This window comes from Delphinapterus leucas, chromosome 13 (genome assembly GCF_059928025.1).
Source record: "Delphinapterus leucas isolate spDelLeu-1000000601 "Yukka" chromosome 13, BTC_Dleu_Yukka2, whole genome shotgun sequence".
Taxonomy (NCBI): Eukaryota; Metazoa; Chordata; class Mammalia; order Artiodactyla; family Monodontidae; genus Delphinapterus; species Delphinapterus leucas.
Genome location: NC_143141.1, coordinates 12,709,336 through 12,734,744, shown reverse-complemented (window position 1 = coordinate 12,734,744; position 25,409 = coordinate 12,709,336). Strand labels below are relative to the sequence as shown.

The 25,409-nt window shown below is 44.9% G+C and overlaps 1 protein-coding gene across 1 annotated transcript; it reads left to right on the top strand.

Moving 5' to 3' along the window:
- Positions 1-213: 213 nt before the first annotated feature.
- On the top strand, positions 214-7,756 carry IL1B (interleukin 1 beta). The gene is made up of 7 exons (XM_022599227.2): positions 214-287; positions 763-824; positions 1,365-1,413; positions 3,473-3,671; positions 4,469-4,630; positions 6,083-6,213; positions 6,946-7,756. The coding sequence occupies exons 2-7, from the start codon at positions 778-780 to the stop codon at positions 7,156-7,158; spliced, it is 801 nt and encodes a 266-aa protein (XP_022454935.1). The 5' UTR covers positions 214-287; positions 763-777; the 3' UTR covers positions 7,159-7,756.
- The last annotated feature ends 17,653 nt before the right edge of the window (positions 7,757-25,409 follow it).

Here is a 25,409-nt window from a genome sequence, read left to right as displayed (position 1 = left end):
ACATTTGCAAAAATATGTCACAGTTTGCTACCACTTGCCCTTCCAAGGATTAGAGAATTATTTCAGTTTACCCTCTCCCAGAAGTTCCCATCCATCCTCTTTTTTTTTTTTTTTTTTTTAACTTGGTTGTGAAATCAGTTAACCAAACCGGGAAATTTCTCAGCTCCTCACTTCTGCTTTTGAAGGCCATAAAATAGTGAGGGAGAAACTGGCAGACAGCATACCTCTTGGAGGCACAACAGGCCACTCAGGGATTCTATTCTCTCCAAGCAGCCTTCATTATCCAGGTACCACTTTAATTCTTCCTTATGACTAGGTCCTAAGGGAGTCTCTCTCTCTCTCTCTCTCTCTCTCTCCCCCCCGACCAGCTCTCTCCCTCTCTCCCTCCCTCCCCCTCTCCCTCCCTCCTTCTCTCTGGGCCTGAGGGCTGGGCTTTTTGCACAAATGCCAGATGTACTATAATGCCATAACTTGCAAAATATTGCGGATTAATACTGCTTATCTCGCACTGGTGTCTGAGAGCTCAGCATCAAACCTCGGCCCCAGGTCTCCTAATAAATCCACTCCTGGCTTAGGCTTGATTTAGCAAATGCTTTACTCTGGACCCAAAGGATGACTCTTTCACGCATTCACTTATGCGTTCAAAGATTGCTTCTTTGCATGCCTACCAGGTACTAGATGCTGAGGGCAATTCACGTGTGAAGGCAGCCCTCGTGGGGACTGGCGTGGCAAATGGTCACTCATTTTCTCCTCTTTACACAGGTTTCTGAAGCAGCCATGGCAACGGTACCTGAACCCACCAACGAAGTGATGGCTTACTACAGGTCAGTGGGAAAATTGATACCAGTAATGTGAACAGGGCTCCCCTCTCAAGAGTGGAGTGTGTCATCTGTGCTTGAAGACCAGATTTGCCCCCCCCCAAACTGCCTCTTTCAGTGGCAAGCAGGGTTCCAAGGTAAACCTGGTTTAAAGACTGATTTCCCACTATTATAAGTCTGGCCTTGGCACTCATAGGCCATCTAGATGTTGCTGCAGGGACAGCCTGCAGAGGGCAAACAGGAAGGAAAGGTGCCAAGTGGACAATACAGGGGATCCCTTGCCACATTTGGCTTAAATGAGACAGAAAGCTCAGATTTTAACTGGGCTGGAAGTTAGGTCTCAGCATCCAACAGAGAGCAACGTGGGTACCTGCCCTGCCTCATTTGCTTTTCCATTGCATATCACCACGGAACCTGGCAGCTTCAGGCAGCCCTAAGGAACATGCTGTTTGCAGTTTCCTATTAACGGTGAAGATTGTTTGCAGGGAAGGAAAAATAATCTTGTCCAGGAGACATAATTGAACAATCTCTCTGTTTTTATTACAGTGACGAGAATGACCTGTTATTTGAGGCTGACGGTCCCAAACAGATGAAGGTGAGTCCATGGGCTTAGCTCCCAACACATGAAGGGGCTCTGACTTGGGAAAGACTCAAGGAAAGGGGTCCACCTTGTTCCTATGGAATTTTGTGTTCAAATGATTTTCTCCTCTTCCAGTGAGACAGACGCAGGCTGGCCACTACGCAGCTCCCATGCCACCACAGTGGTTCACTGAGGCTTGGTGATGGTGGCCATGCTTGCAGAGGGTGAGGGGGAATTACAGTGGAGATAGCGTTTGCTGTCTCATGTTAGGAAGACGGTCCAGGCTCCAATGCAAATTTGATTCTCCTTTTAGAAGAGGCTTTTAGCCCTAAGAGCGATGAAACTACATTAATCACTTAAGTCACACTCTGAGACCCAGAGAAGATGGTCTTGAGAATGAACGTGTCTGCATCCTTTAAGGGTGGAGTTGCTTTTTGCTCCCTGGGGTGGAGCTTATGATAACAGGGCATAGATGATGTACAGAAAAAGTTTAGTTGGGAGTGGCAAGAAAATTATTCACTTGCCAGTGGATCTTGGTCAAGTCATTTTACCCCTCTGATCTTCATCTGAAAAATAAGGCTCATGAGCTGGATGATGTCAGAGACCCTAGCATCCCGCAACCTTCAGTTCTGAAATATTGTCAACAGGAGCTAAGTCTACCCCAGCAGAGGAGTATTTCTCTGACTGTTTTTTTTTTTTGCGGTACGCGGGCCCCTCACTGCTGTGGCCTCTCCCGTTGCGGAGCACAGGCTCCAGACGCGCAGGCTTAGCGGCCATGGCTCACGGGCCCAGCCGCTCCGCGGCACGTGGGATCCTCCTGGACCAGGGCACGAACCCGTGTCCCCTGCATCGGCAGGCGGACTCTCAGCCACTGCGCCACCAGGGAAGCCCTCTGACTCTTATTTTAACGGAGAGCCTTGCTGATGTTCCAGCTGGCTCTTCTCTTCTGTAAGAGGCCTGATAACTTTCCCAGGGTGTCCAGCCATCAGCCCAGCTAATGCACTTGTACAGAATAGCAGGCAGCTACTTCTCTCTTACTGTTTTAGTTCATGACAGCCTCCTCCAGCCTCCTCATCCAGTCTCAGTCTTGTTACAAGCACATTTCTTTAAAGGTTTTAAAACCAGCGTAACTGGTTTTCTCTGGCCCTGGGTGGGGTGCGACCCGGCCCTCCTCCACTGTCTCTTCCAGGAGCCTGGCTCTCCCTCATCTGGGGCCTCTGCTCTGGGCAGGAACTTATCTCGCACTCAGCTTTCCTCTGCACTGTTATATGTCTCTTTAGCTGTCCTTCAAGCTTTTAAGCCATTATCGTGCCTTGGGGGCAACCTCAGTTAGTTATACAGGTTCTCTGAATAAGGTGGAAATGGGAACCTATTTCACGAATAGTAACCACTTTTAAAGTATTGGCAGGTTATTTATGAGAGAGCATTTGAGAGAAAAAAAAAACTTGTATAGAATAATTGTTGATTGGACTTCCCTGGTGTCCCAGTGGTTGAGAGTCCGCCTGCCGATGCAGGGGACACGGGTTCGTGCCCCGGTCCAGGAAGATCCCACATGCCACAGAGCGGCTGGGCCCGTGAGCCAAGGCCGCTGAGCCTGCACGTCCGGAGCCTGTGCTCTGCAACGGGAGAGGCCACAGCGGTGAAAGGCCCGCGTACTGCAAAAAAAAAAGAATAATTGTTGATTGAGCATAGATGTATTGAAAATATTATGATCATCACTGCCATGAAAAATTAACTACATAGTGTTAGTGCGTTAGATTTACAAAAATATCAAAAGTGTAAGAAGGTATAAGTTTATAGTTAGGTGGAGCATGTGTAAAAGAGATAAGGTAGAAATGGGATTTATTCTAGAAGAATGCCATATAGGGCATCAGAAAGCCAACGTTTTAGTTTTGGGTCTGCCTCTCTCTTGCCACGTGCCCTTGGGTAAGCCACTTAACCTCTCTGGGCTGCGGAGAGATGAACGTTTATCCTTAGAAGCTCTGTTACCCCCTCCTTCGTCCTCTCTCACGTCAAAACCAGAGTTTTCTGGCACAAGCACCTTCCCACGCTGACTTCCTTATTCTCTCTACAGTGCTGCGTCCAACCCCTGGACCTCAACTCCATGGGAGATGGGAGCATCCACCTGCAAATCTCCCACCAGCTCTACAACAAAAGCCTCAGGCGGGTGGTGTCGGTCATCGTGGCCGTGGAGAAGCTGCAGAAGATCCCCTGCTCACAGACCTTCCAGGATGATGGCCTGAGGAGCATCTTTTCACTCATCTTTGAAGAAGGTACCTAATGAGAGCTGAGGGCAGACACGAGATTGCTGGTCATTTCCTTCTCAGAGGCCATAACCCAACAGTCAACTAAACTTCCCTAAAGCTGAAACCCTTTAAAAGTAGAAGGCCCAGCAGTGAGAGGCAAACAGAGACACCTAGAAACCCAATTAATCATCTCTTTAGTTGAAACCATTCTTTTTTTTTTTGTCTTCCATCAGATCGATTTGTTCACTTAAAAGATTTTTTAAGGAATTCTTCTTTACTGAAAGGATGGTGTAACTGGCTAATGGCGCTATTAATCTTAAGAATGAAGCTTTTCCAGAATATATTTATAGTCATGCATAAAATGGTACCCAAAATGTAACATCTCAAGACACGACTGTATAAAATCCAATTTGGTGATGGTTTTAGTCTCATTTTTAGTTGTTGAAACTGTTCTTAAAATAGGACCTTGATAACTACTAATCTTTGCAAAGCACCCAATCATTCTGAGGGCTTTCACTTATGTATCTCCTGCGGGTGTCAGAATATCCCTGTTGGGCCAGTTCTATTGCCACTGCCACTTTACATAAGTAGCTCCACGGCCCATCCACAGCCAGCAATAGAGCTGAGGCTTGAACCCAAATCTTAGGGTGCCCGGCCCAGTGTTCTGACGCACCCCAGCTTCCTGCCCACCAATGTTATAATTAAACTTCGGCTGTGCATGCTCAGATATCCTCGGAGGAACCAAATTCTGCTGCTTCACAGCATCAGGCCTGCCCTTCTGAGCTTCCACCTAAGCTAAACCACGTCTGTGCTCCACATTTTAGAGCCTGTCATCTTTGAAACATACGATGATGATCTTCTGTGCGACGCGGGTGTGCAGTCGCTGACCTGCAAACTCCAGGACAGAGACCAAAAATCCCTGGTGCTGGCTAGCCCGTGTGTGCTGAAGGCTCTCCACCTCCTCGCACGGGACGTGAACCGAGAAGGTACCTGGGGACACCCTGCTTCTTTTCTTGGCCTCCTGGTAGCTTGCTAATTCTCTACATTTTCAGCAGAGTAGATGATTAAGGCAAATGATCAACAGCAGTGAAATAACATATAATAAAGGATATGTTTTTGTTTGGGTCCTAGCGTTGACACCAGATCCAGTCCCTTAGCGCATTTCTTTTTCAGCAAGAGAGGTGACTCTGAGAAATTAGGGGGCTCAAGCACGCTCAGGACCACTGTTCAGTCAAGTCATTTAATGGTAGCGCCACGTCAGTGCTTCTTTTAGAAAGGAGTCATTTGATGGACGAGACCTAACCGCCCGTGGGTTCTTTCTTCCTGTTGTTGCAGTTGAAACTAGAATGGTGAGGAGATAATTTGTTCCCCCGCCTCATTCCCAGCCCCGCCCCCTCGCCCCTAACATATTTCCGGCCCAATACCAGATGGTTCCTCAGAGGCAAACCTTACTGACAAGCAGGAACTTATATCTCTCTACTGTCACTGGCAATTGTCTCGAGTCTGGGGGGCCCACGGGTTGTGGGAATCTGCCCAGCACTTTGCCACCATGGCTGAATCCTCTATGCAGGGGTGCGGTCCAGGGGGCAGCTGAAGGAAGCAGGCAGTTCTCTTCCAAGGCTGCTGACCTTGGAAAGAGGCATCACTGTGGGAAAGCTTCCTGGCGTCAGCTAAGCCAAGACAGCCCTGTTTCTTTAGAATTGCACTGTGAGGGTGACCTTGGGGCCTCCAAGTCAGACAGCTATGACTAAGGAAGATTAAAATGCATGTCTCGGGCTTCCCTGGTGGCGCAGGGGTTGAGAGTCCACCTGCTGATGCAGGGACACGGGTCTGTGCCCCAGTCCGGGAGGATCCCACATGCCGCGGAGCGGCTGGGCCCGTGAACCATGGCCGCTGAGCCTGCGCGTCTGGAGCCTGTGCTCCGCAGCGGGAGAGGCCGCAACAGTGAGAGGCCTGCGTACCGCAAAAAAAAAAAAAAAAAAAAATGCATGTCTCTCTTTGCAGCCACTTTTCCCAGCTAAGCTCCTTTCCCAAGTTCTTCCCACTTCCTTCTCTACATTCCTGAAACAGATCCGTGCCCGATGTTTTTCTGGGACCCAGCTTTCTCTCTTTTCTCACTTTTCACGTTGATCAAATTGTTGTGCTCTTGTGGATGGACACATCACCCATCAGGGGCAAGATGACTTTCTGCAGTTTCTAAAAATCAGACCCCCTGATTCTTCATTGCCACTGTGGTGAGGCTCTGAGAAGCCCCTAGACCTTCTTTGGGGAAAAACCTGTTTCAACCAACTGAACCTGCTATGATCTGTGAGAAGCCCCGTTACCCTGTCTGTTAAGCCACAGGAACCTTGGTGTGGGTTTCCGCAAAGGATGCTAAATTGTAAGAGTCCCTGCAGTGCTGTGTGTCCCTAACCATGAGACCCCTTTCCTCTCCCCAGTGGTTTTCTGCATGAGCTTCGTGCAAGGAGATGAAAGTAACGACAAGATACCTGTGGCCTTAGGCCTCAAGGAAAAGAATCTATACCTGTCTTGTGTGATGAAAGGCGATAGGCCCACCCTGCAGCTGGAGGTGAGTGGGTACCAGGGGCTGAAGGCCCTTCTCAGGCTCCTCTGAAGGACCCCTAGCCATCACTTTCTTCCAAGACAACTACCTCTTCCCCTTAGAAACTCTGGGAGCAGAGCTACTTGATAATTTTGCATAGATGTAAATAAGTTTAATGTGTTAAATGCATGCAACTTTCACTCCCACCACAGAAAATTAAATCATTATGTAGATGTTCTTGTGTCTTGCCATTGTGACCACCCAATAGATTATACATTGTTAGGGTTGCTCCACTTGTTAGATGATGTTTTGGAAACTTAATCTGCTCAGGGGACCTGTCACCTGTCATCATTTCCAACTCTCTCCCAAAATCACACCTCCCCTCACCTGCTTTCCCAGCAAAAGCTTCATTTCCAAGCTGAAGTCATTCTAGCCATAGGGCCACGAGGAAAATACAGCAAAGTCCCTGCAAACAGATACGCCTAGGAGCTTTAATCTAATTTTCACGTTTGAAAAACATTACCACCTATGTTATGCTCCCTAGCATTTGATGCTAAGTTTCAGAAAAGGATAAGGGACACCTTCAGTCACCACACAGAAACCTGGGGTCTCAGCGATAACTCAGGAGTCTGGCTTCTGGGCCTGTGACCTGCGTATCCATTTTCTCTCTAGCCGACCCAGAGAATATCTTTGTCCAGATCAGAGTAGAGCGTCTGTGTCCCTGCCCTCATGAAAATGTTTATTTCTGTTTTGCTGCAGGAGGTAGACCCCAAAACTTACCCAAAGTGGAAGATGGAAAAGCGATTTGTCTTCAACAAGACAGAAATCAAGAATAGCGTCGAATTTGAATCTGCCCTGTACCCCAACTGGTACATCAGCACCTCTCAAGCAGAAGAAAAGCCCATCTTCCTAGGACGTTCCAAAGGCGGCCATGATATAACTGACTTCACCATGGAAATCATCTCTCCCTAAAGGAAGCTGTACCCAGAGTCCATATGGGCTGAATGACCCTGAGGGCTGACAGAAGGGGAATCGAAGAGCATGGCTGCAGCCTGAACTTCACTGTTGTCTAATCAATGCCCAACTTCCCTCCGTCTATTCGTGCTACGAGACCTCCTGCCCACCAGCCAGCGGGAATAACCCCACTCTTCCCACGCTTCTTCTGCCCGTCCTCAGACCCCATCCACTGAGCCAGCCCTCTCTCACCTCTTCCACTCACTCAAAGCCAGCCTGGCAGAAACCATGGCACACTAGGTTCGGAGAAATCCTCTGTCCTTTGCACACAGCCTCTGATGAGTGACCATTTAACTATTTATTTATTTATTTATTGATGGGTTAATCTATTTAATTTAATTCAAGGGGGCCAAGAAGCAGCAGAGTCTGTGAAAAATCCTAGTCTTCTATATCTATGGAACCAATTTCATTTGGGCCAGTGTGCCGTCTTTATATCAAGTCCTTTCACTAAGCCTGAAAATATTTAATCTCAGATCATTTCAAAAGGAATATTTATGAATGAGGAAGCATGATCAGATTGTTCAATGATTTTGAAATAAATTTCACTGAAAACAAATGTTTTGCCACGTGGTCATTGACTTGTCTTGGATCTGACGTAGAAGAGTCAAGGTAAATGGGGCCATGAGCATCCTCCTTGGGGACTCAGAAGCTCATTCCTCATCGCTGAATGCGAGATACTTAGAAACATCACTGGCCAGAAAAGACCAGCCTTATACCTCTCCCTTTCGTTTCTATTGTTCATCAAAAGTATATCTGGTGGGCTTCCGTGGTGGCGCAGTGGTTGAGAGTCCGCCTGCCGACGCAGGCGACGCGGGTTCGTGCCCTGGTCCGGGAAGATGCCACATGCCGCGGAGCGGCTGGGCCCATGAGCCATGGCCGCTGAGCCTGCGCGTCCGGAGCGAGAGGCCGCAACGGTGAGAGGCCCGCGTACCGCAAAAAAATAAATAAACATATAAAATAAAATAAAATAAAAAACTCAAAGGTAATAAAGTACTTAAGGTAATAAAAAAAAATTTTTTTTAAAGTATATCTGGTGCGCAAGCTTCCTCTGATAAACAGGATCAACTAAAACATTATGGGGAGTAAGCATTGGTGGTTAAGAGCTGCCAAGTATTTCCCTATTCGTTTATCCAACAAATATGTATCAAGCAAATGCTATGTATTAGGGGCTGGGAGTACAGAAACCGGAAAGGTAAGGCGTTCCTAGTCAGATAGCAGAGGCAGACATATACAAACAAACAAACAAAAGTCAGCGTAACAAGTAGACAAGACAAACTATGAAAGGAGCAGCTAAGAGGGGTGACAAGATCTGCTCTGGGGGACGGAGGGCCAAGTAGGGTGACATTTCAATCAGGCCTAAAAGGATGAGCAGGAGTTTTCCACACAAAGGAAAGGAAGTGGTACTCTAGGTAGAGGGACCAGTATGAACACAGGCATGGAGGGTGTAGAAGGAGCGAGGCCAGGAGTAAATTCTCAGGATTGCAGAAGTCACCTGAAGCCAAGTCAAAACACAAAAACAAGCCAGGGAAAAAAAAAGTTGTGTTCTCAGACAAAGAGATAACGTGCTTACTATATAAAGAGTTCCCTCAAATGATTAGAGAAAAACAAGAACAAAAATCCACCAAAACAACAGGCAGAAATTTAACAAAACAGTGTATTAACAGGCTGTCCACAGAAGAAGGAAATACTATCTCATCTTGGACAGAGTAAAATATGTTTGATATTACTTATAATAAGAAAGTTGAATTACCAGCATCTTGAGATACCAATGTTCTCCTACCACATTAGCAAAAATCAGAAGTTTAACATCAGACCCTGTTGGGAAACCTCCACTCTTTTTTTTTTGCCGTACGCGGGCCTCTCACTGCTGTGGCCTCTCCCAACGCGGAGCAACAGGCTCCGGACGCGCAGGCTCAGCGGCCATGGCTCACGGGCCCAGCCGCTCCGCGGCACGTGGGATCTTCCCGGACCGGGACACAAACCCGCGTCCCCTGCATTGGCAGGCGGACTCTCAACCACTGCACCACCAGGGAAGCCCTCGTTTCTTTCTTTTATTTTTTTTTAAACATCTTTATTGCAGTAGAATTGATTTACAATGGTGTGTTAGTTTCTGCTGTAGAACAAAGTGAATCAGCCATACGAATACTTATATCCCCATATCCCCTCCCCCTTGCGTCTCCCTCCCACCCTCCCTAACCCACCCCTCTAGGTGGTCACAGAGCACCGAGCTGATCTCCCTGTGCTATGAGGCTGCTTCCCACTAGCTATCTATTTTACATTTGGTAGTATATATATGTCCACGCCACTCTCTCACTTCATCCCAGCTTACCCTTCCCCCTTCCTGTGTCCTCAAGCCCGTTCTCTACATCTGCGTCTTTATTCCTGTCCTGCCCCTAGGTTCTTCAGAACCATTTTTTTTAGATTCCATATATATGTGTTAGCATACGGTATTTGTTTCTCTCTTTCTGCCTTACTTCACTCTGTATGACAGACTCTAGGTCCATCCACCTCACTACAAATAACTCAATTTCGTTTCTTTTTATGGCTGAGTAATATTCCATTGTATATATGTGCCACATCTTCTTTATCCATTCATGTGTCGATGGACACTTAGGTTGCTTCCGTGTCCTGGCTATTGTAAATAGAGCTGCAATGAATACTGTGGCACATGACTCTTTTTGAATTATGGAAATGCCCACTCTTGAACATTACAGGCAGGAGTGTAAATGGGTACAACTCCTATAGGGGAAAATTTGATAATAACTATAAAAATTACAAATGCGTATCCCCTACGGCCCAGCAATTTCACTTCTGGGGATTTATCCTACAAGTGGACATATACCCATGTGAAACAATGACACATGATCAAAATTATTCATTGTGTATCGCTTGTAATAGCAAAAGATGGGGAAAAACCCAAATGTCTATCAACAGGAGACTGGCTAAATGCATTATGGGACATCCATAGAGTGGAATCCTCTCCAACGTATTGTGATAACTCAAAAAGAACAGGAGGGGGCTTCCCTGGTGGCGCAGTGGTTGGGAGTCCGCCTGCCGATGCAGGGGACGTGAGTTCGTGCCCCGGTCCGGGAAGATCCCACATGCCGCGGAGCGGCTGGGCCCGCGAGCCATGGCCGCTGAGCCTGCGCGTCCGGAGCCTGTGCTCCGCAACGGGAGAGGCCACAACAGTGAGAGGCCCGCGTACCGCAAAAAAAAAAAAAAAAAGAAAGGAACAGGAGGGCCTTCCCTGGTGGTCCAGTTGTTAAGACTCTGCTTTTCCACTGCAGGGGTCATGGGTTCAATCCCTGGTCTGGGAACTAAGATCTCGAATGCCACGCGGTGCAGCCAAATAAATAAATAAATAAGAACAAGAGGCAGTGTTTATAGGGTGCTAGCTTTTATGTAACAAACAGCAGAAGAAAATAAGGCAGTCCTTTCCAATGTCTTTTATCTGATTTCGAAAATTCTGGAAGATATGTAAGAAATTTAAAAAGTAGCCATGAGGGGTTGGGGAATAAGATACAAGGGGATGAGGGTGGGAGCAAGACATTTCTCTTAATACTTTTTATATTGTTTGATTCTTGAATCATGTGACTATATTACGTATTCAAATAAAATAGTGTTATTTTTTTTAAAGCCAGCAGGGCCGCACCCCCAGCTCGGTCTGCTTCCTAACTGCAGTACAAAAGGATGGGATGGCTATGAGAAGCAAGTATCCAAGTGGTACCCACCCTCAACACGTAACTGGGTTCCTGGGAGGCGGGGAGCTGCTTTGGGGAGAAAGCACAGGTGCCCCTGGGAGCCCCAGCAGTGATACTATCCCCTTTCCTTGGTTCAGTGATACAATTCCACCCACCTCTCCGAGGTCCAAAAGGGAAGACACACCAGCCAAAATGACAAAGTGTGAAGGCACCTCACCTCATAAGGAGGCCAGATTATGAATCATCTCTGTGAGAGAAAATTCGTACCTCCATTTTGGAGAAAACATTGACAGTGTCTAATTTATTTCTAACATGACTTACTGTTCCACTGTTTGGTGTCTTCCCTAAAGAAACAAATTTCAGGAGGTTTACTTTAGAATTGTTTAGGAAAAGTGTAACAGAATAAGCTGGAGACAACCTAAATGTCCTTTGGTAGGAAAAAGTTTAAATAAAAGGGCAAATTAAAAAGAAAAAGAGAGCTCTGAAATGGAAAGAGATCCAGGCAAATCACTGTGAGAAAAAGTCAAGTTGCAGAACAATAAGTACAAAACAATACCATTTACATAAAAGAAAAAAACACTGCCCATCTAAAATGCATAGCCATGTGCTTCTAAGATCATGGAAAGCAGAGAGGTCTGGAAGAGTATGTACTGAACTGAAAATAGCGGTTACTTGAGGTGGGATGGGGCCGGGAGGGGGTCGTCAAGAGGAACTCTAGCTTTATTTATAAAGGTTGAATTTTTTAACAAGAGGACTGTATTCATGAATTACATATATATACATTTTAATCTTTTGCATTAAAATATTCAATTTGAAATGTGTTTCAATTCCTGGACCTGAGCCAAACACTAAAATAGATCTTCCAAGGGCTGTTCTATTCCTGGTTTGGGGCCAAATTATTTCCCTGGGAACAGCTCTCCTTTCTCTACACTGGGCAGCCTTATCCTGGAAAAGAAAAATGGCCTGTTTCTAAATGGAAAGGGTCAGATGGTTGAAGTGAGGAGAGGCAGTGCCCTCCCCATGCCCACACTTCACCCAGCCCAGGAAACACAACCAGAAGTATGAAGGCTCTCCAATGGGCTGGGACGTCAGTTCGTCTGCACCACAGCAGCACAGCTCTGACCAGCTTTCAAGGAGATCCCATTCACGTACTTGGAGAGTAAGAGGTCGGCGCTTCTGAATATGACTTGATGTCTTGTATTCTGTGTCAGGCAGACAGTAGGATTAGGGTGTGGCTCATCCCATAAGCTTGGACTGCAGTAAGCAGGTGAGGGAAGGTAAGTGATGCAATGGTGGGTGGGAGCATATCTTGTCTGAAGGACAGGTTAGGAGTGGGTGGCTGCTACAACATCCTGGTCAGAGGGGCAAGGGTAAGTCTGTGGGCCTTCTGTGCAGACCTCCTTCCCACCCCATTCCTCACTCCCCAGTACAGACTTGCTGAACTACCCACAACCATCTGATTCAGCTGGACGCTGGGGTGAGGATGACCTAGAGAACTGGTAAGATGCCCGCCCAGGGGTGTGGGACCACATCTTGCCTCCTAAATTGTCAGTTTGGAAGCAAGCCAAGTGATTCAATTTTCTACCTGGGAAGTCCAGAAACACTGCTTTGCTTATTTGTATAAGCATGACTGTTTGCTTACACAAGAATCATGAAAATTCACATCCTTCTCTGAAAGCAGGTCGTAAAACCATGAAACGCAGCAAGTGTACCAGGAGAAGTAGGACAGGAAGGGGCAAGGAGGATGCCAGGGACCTGGGCCCCCTTCTCTAATCAGGGACATCACTGTCTCTGAGAATATTTTCCCTTCTGGCAAATGGGGCAGCTAGAGACAGAGAGGTCCAGGTTGTCCTGGGCAGGTGGGGCCCTCTGGGAACTAAGGTGTGAATTGTGACAGTTATTCGGCCACTCCCTTCCAAGTCTTGAGTTTCCCCACAGGTGGTTTGAAAGGGCCAATGCTTCTCTTTCTCTCCAGCCCCTCACCTCCAGTACTTGCACCCCAATCCAACTAGCCCTCGGAGACAAAAAGTATGAAATCCTTCATCCGCCAGGGATCAGGTGGGCCGAGGGAGTCCCAGCCACTGCCTGAGGCTATAAGTCAACCTGAAGAAGCACCGGCCAGGAGGGGCCACAGTGTTTACGTGTGAATGTTGGGTTTGGTTCAGTCCTTGGACCAGAAGGATGTGTGGAATCCAGGAGCATCTACACATGCTATGGTTTGGCTTTAAAGTAAAATATATCAGGAACACCTGGAAGAGATGTCAAACTTGGAAGGTGAGCCTCACTGCCCTCCCATCCTTGGGGGTGAGACCCTTGTCCCAAGTAGGTAATGTCCTCCTGCTGCACCGTCCACTGTCAGCCTCACTACCAGAGCAGCAAGTCCAGTTCCCTTCCCAAAAGGCCTCCCAGGGCTGTAATCCTTGTGGAATGTTAGTCTTCCAATATTTTGGCTTACATGCTGAAACCAAGCAGAACCCTTTGGGGCTCACATTGAACACAACATTGTAAATCAACTGTACTTCGATTTTAAAAAATCTACGAAGGACATTGTAGGTCACTCCAGCCGCCTTTCCACTACTCATGGGGCTGCTGCCCTGGTGCTGTGTTCACTGGACTGGTTGAATAGGCCAAGAGTGACAGCCTCATGTCAGGGTGTCAGGTGATGGCAGCGACAACACCTAATCAAATTCTGCTGCACAGTGAGGGGGAGAAGGCTGAAGTGGAGGCCTGGGGCCACTCTGAACTCTGGCTTCTTTTCTTCATCTGTAATGATGGGGGTGGTCTACAGCCATATTAAAAAAAAAATGATGGGGGTGCAGGGAGATCTAGCATCTGTGGTTCAGTTCATCATCAGTGGTAGGAAAGTAGCTTAGCTTTCTTAGGATAGAGAATAAAGGGTGGATGCAATGAGAGGTGCTGGTTTATGTGAGCTGGTCAGGGAAGGTGGCTTGAGCAGAGATGTAGGGAGGGTGCAGATCTTGCAAAGATCTGGGGAGACAGCATGCCAAGGGGAGGTAGCACACAGTTGTAAATGGGCTTGGCGTGTATGAGGTATAGGAGAGGGAAAAATTTTTCCTCTACCCTTCCAGGTTCTTTTTGGCTGGTCTAACAATGAAATTGACCTAAAACATCAACCGGAGAAAAACAACTGAATTTAATTTCACATATACAGGAACTCCAAAGATATGAGGCTCAAAGAAGTGACCAAAGTAGGCAGCTTTTATACCTTTTAGACAAAGAAAATGTGTGAAAATTTGACAAAACAGAGGGGTTTTTGCTTGGGGCAGCAGATTACTGACATAACAAAATTTGTTTGTTTCTACATCTTTCTTGGCCTTGAATTCCCTGTCTCTGGCCATAAAGATGCCTCCTATCCTTCTGCTGTAGGTAGGATATCTTCCCATGGGAGATTTATTTCCTGTTTTTGGGGGGACAAAAGAGGGTCAGAGCCTTCTTCTTGCACCGGCTGTTTTCAAAGTAACTTTATTTCAAAATAGTCAATATACCAAAGTGACATATTTGGAGGCAGCCTGCTTTGAACCCCATCAGTTACAGAGTAAGTAGGCCGATGTGGTGGAAGCAGAGTGAGCAAAGGAGAGAGGGCTGGAGAGGAGGATGGGGGGTGGGGCAGGCAAGGGCCAGGTCTCTGTGTAAGGAGTTTGGGCTTAGTGTGTTATGCAAAGCATCCTACACACGGAAGGGATGACCTCATAGAAGTTTTATCACTCTTGCTGTTGTGCGAAGAATGGACCCTGGGGGCAGGAGGAGAGGGTGTCAAGAACGAAAGCAGAAAGACCAGTTAGGAGGCTGTGGCAACGAACTACACAGGAGACAATGGTACCTTGGACTAGGGTAATAGCAGAGAAGGTGAGAAGGGAGGTGTTCTGAGCATTGTGACAGCAGAACTGACTGACAGAGTAAATGTGGGAGGTAAAGGAAAGAGAGTAATCAAGGGGCACTCACAGGTTGAGAGCTGATTAACTGGGCAAATGGGGGTATTTAACAGAAATGTGGAAGACTTGGGAAGGAACAAGTATCATATTGGGGGGAGGGGATGCTCCAAAAGTCCTGTTTTGGCCAAGTTTCATTTGAGATATATATTAGACATCCATGAGGATATAAAATTGGAATCTCGGGGCTTGCCTGGCGGTGCAGTGGTTGAGAGTCCCCCTGCCGATGCAGGGGACACGGGTTCGTGCCCCGGTCTGGGAAGATCCCACATGCCGTGGAGCGGCTGGGCCCGTGAGCCAAGGCCGCTGAGCCTGCGCGTCCGGAGCCTGTTGCTCCGCAGTGGGAGAGGCCACAGCAGTGAGAGGCCCGCGTACCGCAAAAAAAAAAAAAAAAAATTGGAATCTCCCCTGAGATTCAGATTCAGGAGTAACTGGCAAGTAGAAGGCATAGAATACCATGGATCACATGAGAATACCTACCAAGAGTGTGTAGATAGAAAAGAGAGAATGGCCAAAGACTGAGCCTGGGGCGCTACGAAAGAGGTTGGAAGGAAGAAATGGAGCCGTCAAAGGAGACTGAGGACGAGTAAAAAGTGAGGGAAGAGAAAAATCAGGATGGGGGGAGGATGGCGGGAAAAAAACAAGTAATGGAGAAGGAGGTCCACCAGGCCCAATGATGCTGAGAGATTGAGGACATGAGGACCTGGCCACTGGATTTGGTGAGAAAGAGGTGGTATGTGGCCATAACAAAAGCGAGGACAAAGCTGAGGACAAAAGTGTGATTGCGATGGGTTCCAGCGAAAGGCGAGCAAGTGGAGCCAGTGAGTAGACGAGGCTCCTGTGAGTAATTTTGCAGTAAAATAAAAGTGAGAGCGAGGGGGACAGAGAAATGCCATGGTAGCTGGAGGGGACTGTGGGATCAAAAGCGGATTTTATGTTCAAGATGAGAGTTATCATAGTGCATCAGTCAGTAGGAGGGAGAGAGGAAGAGGATCAGAAAAGCCAAAGCCTTGGGTGTCCCGTAGGGGACGTGATGCTGGGCAGTGATGTGCATGGGAACAGATGCAAGTAGGTCAATAATTCCTGGGATAGAAATACGAGGCAGCTCTTTCCTGACTGCTCCCATCTTCTATTTTCTTTTTTTTTTTTTTTTTGCGGTACGCGGGCCTCTCACTGTCGTGGCCTCTTCCATTGCGGAGCACAGGCTCCGGACACGCAGGCTCAGCGGCCATGGCTCACGGGCCCAGCCGCTCCGCGGCATGTGGGATCTTCCCGGACCGGGGCACGAACCCACGTCCCCCGCATCGGCAGGCGGACTCTCAACCACTGCGCCACCAGGGAAGCCCTGCTCCCATCTTCTGAATGAGACAGCTCAGAGTGCTCAGGGATGCTAGCTGTCCAGGTCGTTGAGGTTGTTAATCCTGCCCAGTCTGGGTTCTCCTCTCTTGAACAGGACCATTCTCAACTGCTTCTCAGGTCAAACAGGCTGAGCCGCCCCAGCCGGTGTCATCTTCTGCCAAACTCGAAACGCTATTGTGCTTTACCATCAACCCCTTTAAGGTCCTACTGGCTCCCAGAAGAGTCTGAAAGGCGCCTCCCCCTTATTCATTATTACACGACGGCTGTGAGCATTGGCCATCACAGACAATAAATGCATAAGAATTTATTCCATTGCAGGCATAAGAACGCTGAGATTTTAAAGTACCTATTAATCAATACAATGAATACAGAGTTGCAGTCATCAGTGAACATTCGGAAAAACATCAGGTAGTAAAGAAATTAGTTGAGTCTGATAAAACAATAAGAGATATTAACTACAGGTGGTGAAATGTTGAAAGCGGTTAAGATAAAAATTGCGTAAGGGTGCCATTTGAAAGACGTCCGTGGGACTTAGTTGTGACATCAACTCACAGCTAAAAAGCCTGGTCCGAAGGCTTCCCCCTGACTCAGCAACCTGCATCCAACACTAAGGGTTGACTGAGTGTGTTACCCTGTGGTTTGCGTCAAGAGTTATCCAAGAGGTCACTAACCCTGTCTCAGATTCTCAAGCCAATAGCCCAAGTCAAGTTGCTAAATCTTTGACGCAGGAAACTCAGGGTCAGAGTCTTTGACCTAGGAGCCAACTGAGATAGTTCATCTGTGGTCTGTGCCCCTGGGTTAAGTGGCTTGACAACACCACGCAAGTATTTAAAGGAAAAAAAAAAAAAGCATAGAGCTGATTATGTAAATGAAACCCATAGCTTTAACATTTTTGTGTTTAGCTTAGAAATAAGTTTTGAGAGTCTCCTGGTGATCTGTCTTTGTTATTTAATGGGCCTGAAACAATTAAAGAAACTGAAACATTAAAGAATTTGTCATATTAACTTTGTAATTCCAATTTGAAATGTGCAATTGATATTAGACTTCTGATTTTCATTTGAAGGACAGAAAATTTGATTGCGTTTGCATTTTCAGAGCCTGATTTACTACATTTTTTATTTGCTTTCTCTGGAGTTACAGGCATGACTTAGGTGCTTAGAAATATTTTGCTCCTTAGATTTTTTTAATCCACCCTGGCAGGTTTTTGAAATGTTTGAAAAAAAAATCACATACTAAATTTGTAGATATATTAAATTTGTAGTTTAAAATATTTAAGGAAAACACAATTAACTATGCTAGAAAAGAGAGGTAAATATTTAGTGAGATTTAATATATTATGCTGTTGACTTTAAAAAAAATGCACAACATGAGAGTTGCGAGTTAAGTTTTATTTGGAGCAAAATGAGGACTGCAGTCCGGGAGACAGCATTTCAGACAGCTCTGAGAAGCTGCTCCAAAGAGGCAGGGGGGAGCTAGGATATACAGGAGGTTTTGCATCAAAGGGCAGGTAGTCTGGAACATCAAATTATTACTGTTAACTAAAGAAACCAGATATGTCAAGTTAAGGAATTTAGCACTTTTCTATATATGAGAGGATGCAAGAGTCTGGGCTCACTGAAATCATTCCTTTGATATGCACCTCATCTATCTGGGGCCAGTATCATGTATTTTCATATCCTGTGTTTCCTCAGGGCTCACCGTGGGGAATGACTGCAGTCTGATGGCTGCTAGATGGCAGGTGTTCTTTCCTTCCTGAGCTCCCTCAGGGCTCACCAGCTCACCATCCGTGGTGGCTGCAATCGCTAATGACTGTGACATCCCTTGTTTACTGATATGGCAGACAATATTCCATTTATCAAAGCAATGAAATAACTGAGCATTAATTTTTTAAAGTGAAAGTGTTTTTCCTCATTGTTGTACCAAAAACTAGCTTTATAAATAGAACGGCAAGATTTGTCATTTGAACTTATTAAGAAAAATCTTGGTTTTTAAATATATAACTGTAATAGTTTACTACACAAATTTAGGCTCAAGTAACTATAAATGCTTTTCTATGCACACAAACAACTCTTGAACCTTAAAAAATTTAACTGATATCACAGGAAGTCAGCCTGCAGAGACTAGTTGGTCCCCAAGTAGTCTTCAGGAAGCTGTGCAGTGCTCTCCTTTCCAACACGTTAACAGTCCTGGAATGCTGCATCCTCATTGGTCCCTTTGAATCTCTGATGATGGACAACTCTGCTGCCCAGTCTCAGGGCTGAGTCCCAGTAGAGGAAACATCCACCCACCACACACACACACACACACACACACACACACACACATACATTTTGGCAACAAAAAAAATCAATTTTCAAATAATTCCGATTTTTGGCTAATTTCCACGAACCTCGTGAAAAGTGCCCAGAGCACAAACACCATTTCTCTTTCTTAACTCTTTCTTTTTTTATTTTGATAAAGTGTAAATAACATAAAATTTACCATTTGAACCATTTTTAAGTGTACAGTTCAGTGGCATTAAGTACATTTACACTGTCGTGCAACCGTCACCACCCTCCCTCTCCAGAAGGTTTTCATCATCCCGAAGAGAAACTCTGTCCCTGTTTAACATGAACTTGATGCCCAAAACTCGGCCTCTGCCAAGCACCATTTCTTAGAATGTCCCTTATCTCTTCCATCCATTTCCTTCACAGCTGCATCCACACTTTCTCTTCCAAGCTCCCTGTTAAATCCCTACCCCATGTCCTAGACCCCTTGCTCTTTACCAATTGGCATTACTAAAGCCTAAACAACTGGACTTACTAAGGTAGAACTGGCCCCTTTGAGGGCAGGGATAAGAGAAAAAGGCTGAAACGTTATGTTAAGAAAATGTATCCAAAACATGGTAAGAGGGCAAAAAAGCTATTTGCATCCTTTCAGTGTCTAACTAGCCTGCTGAAAATGTGCCTGATATTCTAAATATTTTTCTTTTCTGGAAGAGGCCAGATAGTAAATCTTTTACACCTGAGGGCCATAAGCTCTCCGAGGCAACTACTCGACACCACTGTTACAGCATGAAAGCAGCCATTGAAAATCTGTGACACGTGGACAGACTGTGCCCCAATACATTTTTATTACAAAAACACACAGAAGGCCAGATTAAGCCCATGGGCCAATTTGCTGACCCCCTTCTCTAAAGGAAAGTACCTTTGTTTAAATTACTATTTACTACTGATCAGGGCCCAGATGCTGTAGAGTTAGATCTTGACCTTCAGAAGATGGATGAGTGGTGAGTCATTTTTGTCCAGCAGGACAAAAATTATTTCTGTCCAGGAGAAATGGTGAACTCAACTGTTATGATATTATTACCCTGGTTTGTATCTAACTTTGCTGTATGTATTTGCATATATAATTATATATGTATATATAGATATAACATATATAATATATACATATGTGTATTATATATACCTTCATTACATATATACACGTGTAATATATGTACTCTGTAGTATAGTGTATATGTATTTTATATATATAGTACCTGCTCTAAGAAGGAGAAAGATTAGACAAATGTGATGGTGAAGATAGGATACATCTATGGTCTGCTCAGCCTGGGGGCCTGGTTTTCAGTTCTCAGAGGAGGGAGGAGTTAGGACCAGAGAGCAAAGCAGCTATTTCTTGAGAGCCTTTGTGTTTCATGCTATCTAGGGGAAGACAAAGGACAGCACAACTATTGAAGCCCCCTCCCTACTCAACCTACAGACTGGAGCAGCTTTGGGACCCCACCACCACCACTACCACCAGAGCTCAAGAAAGCCATGTGCAAAGGAGAGGAAGCAAGAACGTATATGGACCTGCCCTGGAGCTCATGGGCTGCACCATGACCTTGGGAAATTCCTGAAACAGTGGAAGAGACTAGACGAGAAGGCAGAGGCCACGCATCAGCAAGTCCAGGCAGGAGCCCACATAACATAGATGTTTACCTCTCTGGCTGGTGAAGTCTAAGGACGTTGGTCCCAACGTTACGTACCATGAGAGATTTATCAATACAACCACAGTCCCTTGGCCACAAAAGGAAATTAACTTTGGCTTGGGGGGTGGGGATGCAGGGGGGAGATTTAAGAACGTTTTTGTAGAAGTGGAATTTAAGCCAGGCCCTGAAAAACAAGAAGAATTTCTATTAACAGACATAGGGGTAGGTGAAAAAGAAGCAAAGATGAGGTGGCGGGTGGGGTGGGGGGGAAGGATGCAGGAGACAAAGTTCGACATGACCAGAGTGGGGTGGGGCATGGCTAGTGTGGAAGATAAGACTGGTGTTTGGAAGAAAGGGAATGCCACAGGACAGTTTGGCTTTATTTGTGGGTGATATGTCCAATTAGTCACCCCCAAACCTTGTAACATGACTCCAAGACAACAGGGGTTTGTTGAATGTCTAGTTTCATCCCACCATTCCCTCCTTTTTACAAAGAAAAAGAAGGCTGAGGCGCAGAGCATGGCAGTGACTTGTTCCAGTAGCACTGTGATTTGGCACAAAACAAGGGCCAAAGCTCACACCCAAGTACGCTGACTTGGGCTCCCTTCATTGCTAACATATCTATTTTAGCCACTGTGGACTATCTTGAGGGCAATGTGTTTCACCAACATCAGAGCTTCAGCTTCCTCCCCAGAATGCCCAGCGTTAGTCATGAAGTACAGTGGTAAGAGCACTGGGTTGGGATTCCCAGGTTTTATGCAAAGTAGCTGATTGACCCGTGACCACTCAAGTAACTTCACCACTCCGTTTTTTCCACTTATGAGAGGAGATCAAGATGGCAGAGTAGAACGACATGGAACTCCCCTCCCCTCCCACGAAACACATCAAAAATACATCTACATGTGGAACAATTCTTGCTGAAAACCAGCTGGAGATTGGCAGGAAGATTCCTGTACAACCAAGGCTGTAAGAAAGATCCACACAGAACCAGGTAGGAAGGGAAGAGAAGTGATCAGATCTGGACCTGTGTCCCTAGGAGGGGACTTAGAAATTACACAGGCAGAGACCCTCCCTGGGGAGTGAGTGATTTGAGCCACAGATTGGTTGCCCCAGCCCTGGGGTCCGACCCAGAGAAGACAAGCTCCCTTAGCTAGACTCCACTTGTGGGGAGTGTGTGCACGACTGCTTGCTCCTAAAGCAGGTCAGAAAGGGAAGACTGAAAACTGCACCAGTGGCTGACCACCCCGGTGTGCAGCCCGACCTAAGCCAAGTGAACACTCCAGCCCCGCTTGCTTCATGACACAGCTCCACCCTGGGGTGATGGTTCAGCCTTAAGACACAGAGGTAGCTCAGACCCGAAGCAACATCTGAGCAGGGTGGGGATAGCCATTACTAATGCTTACGCAGGCAGAGCATCAGGAGCAACCCTGATCCCTGTCTGTGACTGAACCACCACAGCCTGTGCCCTGACCCACCCCGAGTACCCCCACCAGCCCCACTTGCTCCAGCACTCTTTCCCTCTGGGATGAGGGTGCTGGTGCCAGGAGAGGGGAGAGACCACACTTGAAGGGAACAAAGTCAGCTCAGACCCAGCCCTCAGAGCTTCTGCTACATTAGCTTGGGACCTGACTCCAACCCGGATAGGGCCGTGACGGTCACAGAAGAGAAGCTCCAGCTCACACCTGGCTCTGATCCTAGCTCCTCCATCTCCAGCCCTACCTCCTACCGAAGTGATAGCTGCCAGCACACCCTTTAGAAAGACATGACTTGTGTTCACATCACACCTGGTTCTCCCACCAAAGCCACTGGGCACATGCAAACTGTATAGGGATGCTCGCACACAAGGAAGCCCCTTCGAGACCACAATAGGTAACTATTTCACCCAATTTCCTAGAGACACAGAAGGTTAAGAAAAATGAGAAGAGAAATTTGATTCAATTGAAAAAGCAAGAAAAAAACAAACAAATAATGAAACAGAAATAAACAATTTACCATATAAAGAATTCAAAACATTAATAATAAGAATGCTAACTGAATTAGGGAAAAGAAGATATGACCACAGTGACAATTTTAGCAAGGAACTATAAAACACACAAAAAAGAACCAGTCAGAACTGAAGAATACCATTGCTGACGTGAAAAACACCCTAGAAGGAATTAATAGCGGGCTATGTGATACAGGAAAATGCATAAGAGGCCTGGAAGATAGAATAATGGAAATCACCCACTCAGAACAGCAAAAAGAGAAACTTATTAAAAATGAGAACAGTTTAAGGGATTTCTGGAACAACTTCAAGTGCATCAACATTCACATTCTAGGGGTCCCAGAAGGAGAAAAGAGAGAGAAGGAAGTTGAAATGTATTTGATGAAATTATGGCTGAAAAATTCCCAAAACTGAGGAAGAAAACAAGTATCCAGGTACAGAAAGTGCAGAAGGCCCCAAACAAGTTGAACCCAAACAGACCCACACCAAGACACATCATAATTAAAATGGCAAAAGTTAAAGATAAGGAGAGAATTCTAAAGGCAACAAGAGAAAAATGAAGAGTGATGTACAGGGAACCCCTATAAGGTTATCAGCTGATTTTTCTGCAGATACTTTGCAGGTCAGAAGCAAGTGGCATGATATATTCAAAGTGCTGAAAGGGAAAAACCTGCAAACTAAGATGCTCTACCCAGCAACATTATCATTTAGAATTGAAGGAGAGACGAAGAACTTCTCACACAACGTTGTAAATTAACGTTACTTCGATGTAAATAAATAAATAAATAAATAAAAACTCAGACAAGCAAAAACTAAAAGAGTTCATCAATATTAAACCTACCCTAAAAGAAATGCTAAAGTGTCTTCTCTAAGTGGAAAAGAAAAGGCGATAACAGGAAGTAAGAATCTGTAGGAAAGGTAAAAAAAAAAAAGAATCTGTAGGAAAGGAAAAAATCCCACTAGTAAAGGCAAATATATATAGTAAAGGCTGAGGAGCAACCACTTAACTGAACTAGTACAAAGATTAGAAGACAAAAAATTGTAAAAATCAACTACAACTACAATAATCTGTAAAGGGATAAACATGAAAATGTAAAATATGGCAAAGTGTGGGGGAGGCGAGTAAAAAATGTGGATCTTTTAGAATCTTTATGAACTTAAAGGACCTCCAGTTTAAAACAAATAGATATAGTTATAGGTCAACGTATATATATCCTGTGGTAACCACAAATCAAAAACCTGCAACAGATACACAAAAGCAACAGAGGAAGAAACACAAGAACACCACTAAAGAATATCATCAAACCTCAAGGGAAGAAATAAAAAGAAGAAAAGAACAGAGAAGAACTACAGAAACACTGGAAAACAAGTCATAAAATGGAATAAGGACATACCTATCAATAATTACTTTAAGTGTCAATGGACTAAGTGCTCCAATCAAAAGACATAGGGTGGCTGATCGGATAAAAAACAAGACCCATCTCTATGTGGCTTACAAGACACTCACTTAAGAGCTAAAGACACACACAGACTGAAAGTGAGGAGATGGAAAAAGATATTTCATGCAAATGGTAGCAACACTCATATCAGACAAAATACACTTTAAAACAAAGACTGTAACAAAAGACAAAGAAGAGCATCATATAATGATGAAGGGATCAAGACAAGAAGAGGATATTATACTCATTAGCATATATGCACCCAATACAGGAAAACCTAAATATATAAAGCAAATATTTACAGACATAAGGGGAGAAACTGACAATAATACAATAATACAAAATGGACTCGGTTGAACCAAATGGCATCTGAGGTCCTTTCCAGTTGTAAAAATAAATGGTGCTAGTGCCTTGTTTTGTGTCTAACTTTGCTATTTTATAAAAGTAAATTCATTTTTGCCAATTTACTTCTCATCTCTGCTTCCTCTAGCCTTTTCGTAGAAGAAACCAGTATGGATCTTCTTCATTTCTCTCTTAAGAAAGTGCTTTATCTCCTTAATTACTTAGGGGATGAGAAGGGGCCAGATTACAGACTTGGAAAAGCCTGGAGGCAAGAAAAAAGCAAGTGAAGTAGGCTAGTTATAATGGCAACAATAATAATAACAATCAACACTGTGAATTTGTTTTACACAAGAAAAATACTCTCTCTGAAGAGAAAGTAAAAAAAAAGAAAAAAGAATATTAAAAATCCCCTGTAATGCCCACACAGTCATTGAATAGCCTTATTTGTATAGATTTTAATGTTATTTTTACAAACTTTACATTTTAGTCTTCATGGAGTGAGTTTAGTTTTCAATCCAGCATTGGGCACAGTGTCCAGGGCAAGAACTTAATGAATGTTCAATGAAAACTTGATCTCACTTTTATTTTTTGTGTGATTCTTTTCCAACTTTATTGAGATATAACTGGCATATAATATTGTATAAGTTTAAGGTGTACAACGTGATGATTTGATACACGTAGCTATCATGAAATGTTTACCACAATAAGGTTAGTTAACACATCCTTCACCTCACACAACTACCATTTCATTGTTGTTGTGTTGTTGTTGTTGTTATGGTGAGAACCTTCAACGTCTACTCCCGTAGCAACTTTCAAGCATACAATACAGTATTGTTAACTGTATTCGCCATGATGTACGCTAGATCCCTGAAACTTATTCATCTTATAACTGAAAGTTTGTACCCTTTGACCAACATCTCCCCATTTCCCCTACACTCAGGCCCTAGCAACCACCATTCTACTCTGTTTCTATGAGTTTGAAATTTTTATTTTTTATTTTTTTTTAATTTTGAAATTTTTAGATTCCACAGAATAGTGAGGTCATACAGTATTTGTCTTTCTCTGTCTGACTTAGCATAATGTCGTCAAGTCTGCCCATGTTTACAAATGGCAGGATTTCCTTCTTTTTAAGCCTGAATAATATTCCATTGTGTATAAATACCATGCCTTCTTTATCCATTCATCCATTGATGGACACTTAAGTTGTTTCCATATCTTAACTATAGTGAATAAGGCTGCAACAAATATGTGAGTGAAGATATATCTTTGAGATAGGACTTCATTTCCTTTGGACATATACAGTACCTAGAAGTGGAACTGCTGGATCATACGGTAGTTCTATTTTTAAAGGATGTTGATTTTTGTCAAATGCTTTTTCTGCATCTATTGAGATGATCATATGATTTTTGTCTTTTATCTACTATTGTGATGTTTCACATTTATTGATTTATGTGGAAACATCCTTGCAAGGCAGGGGTA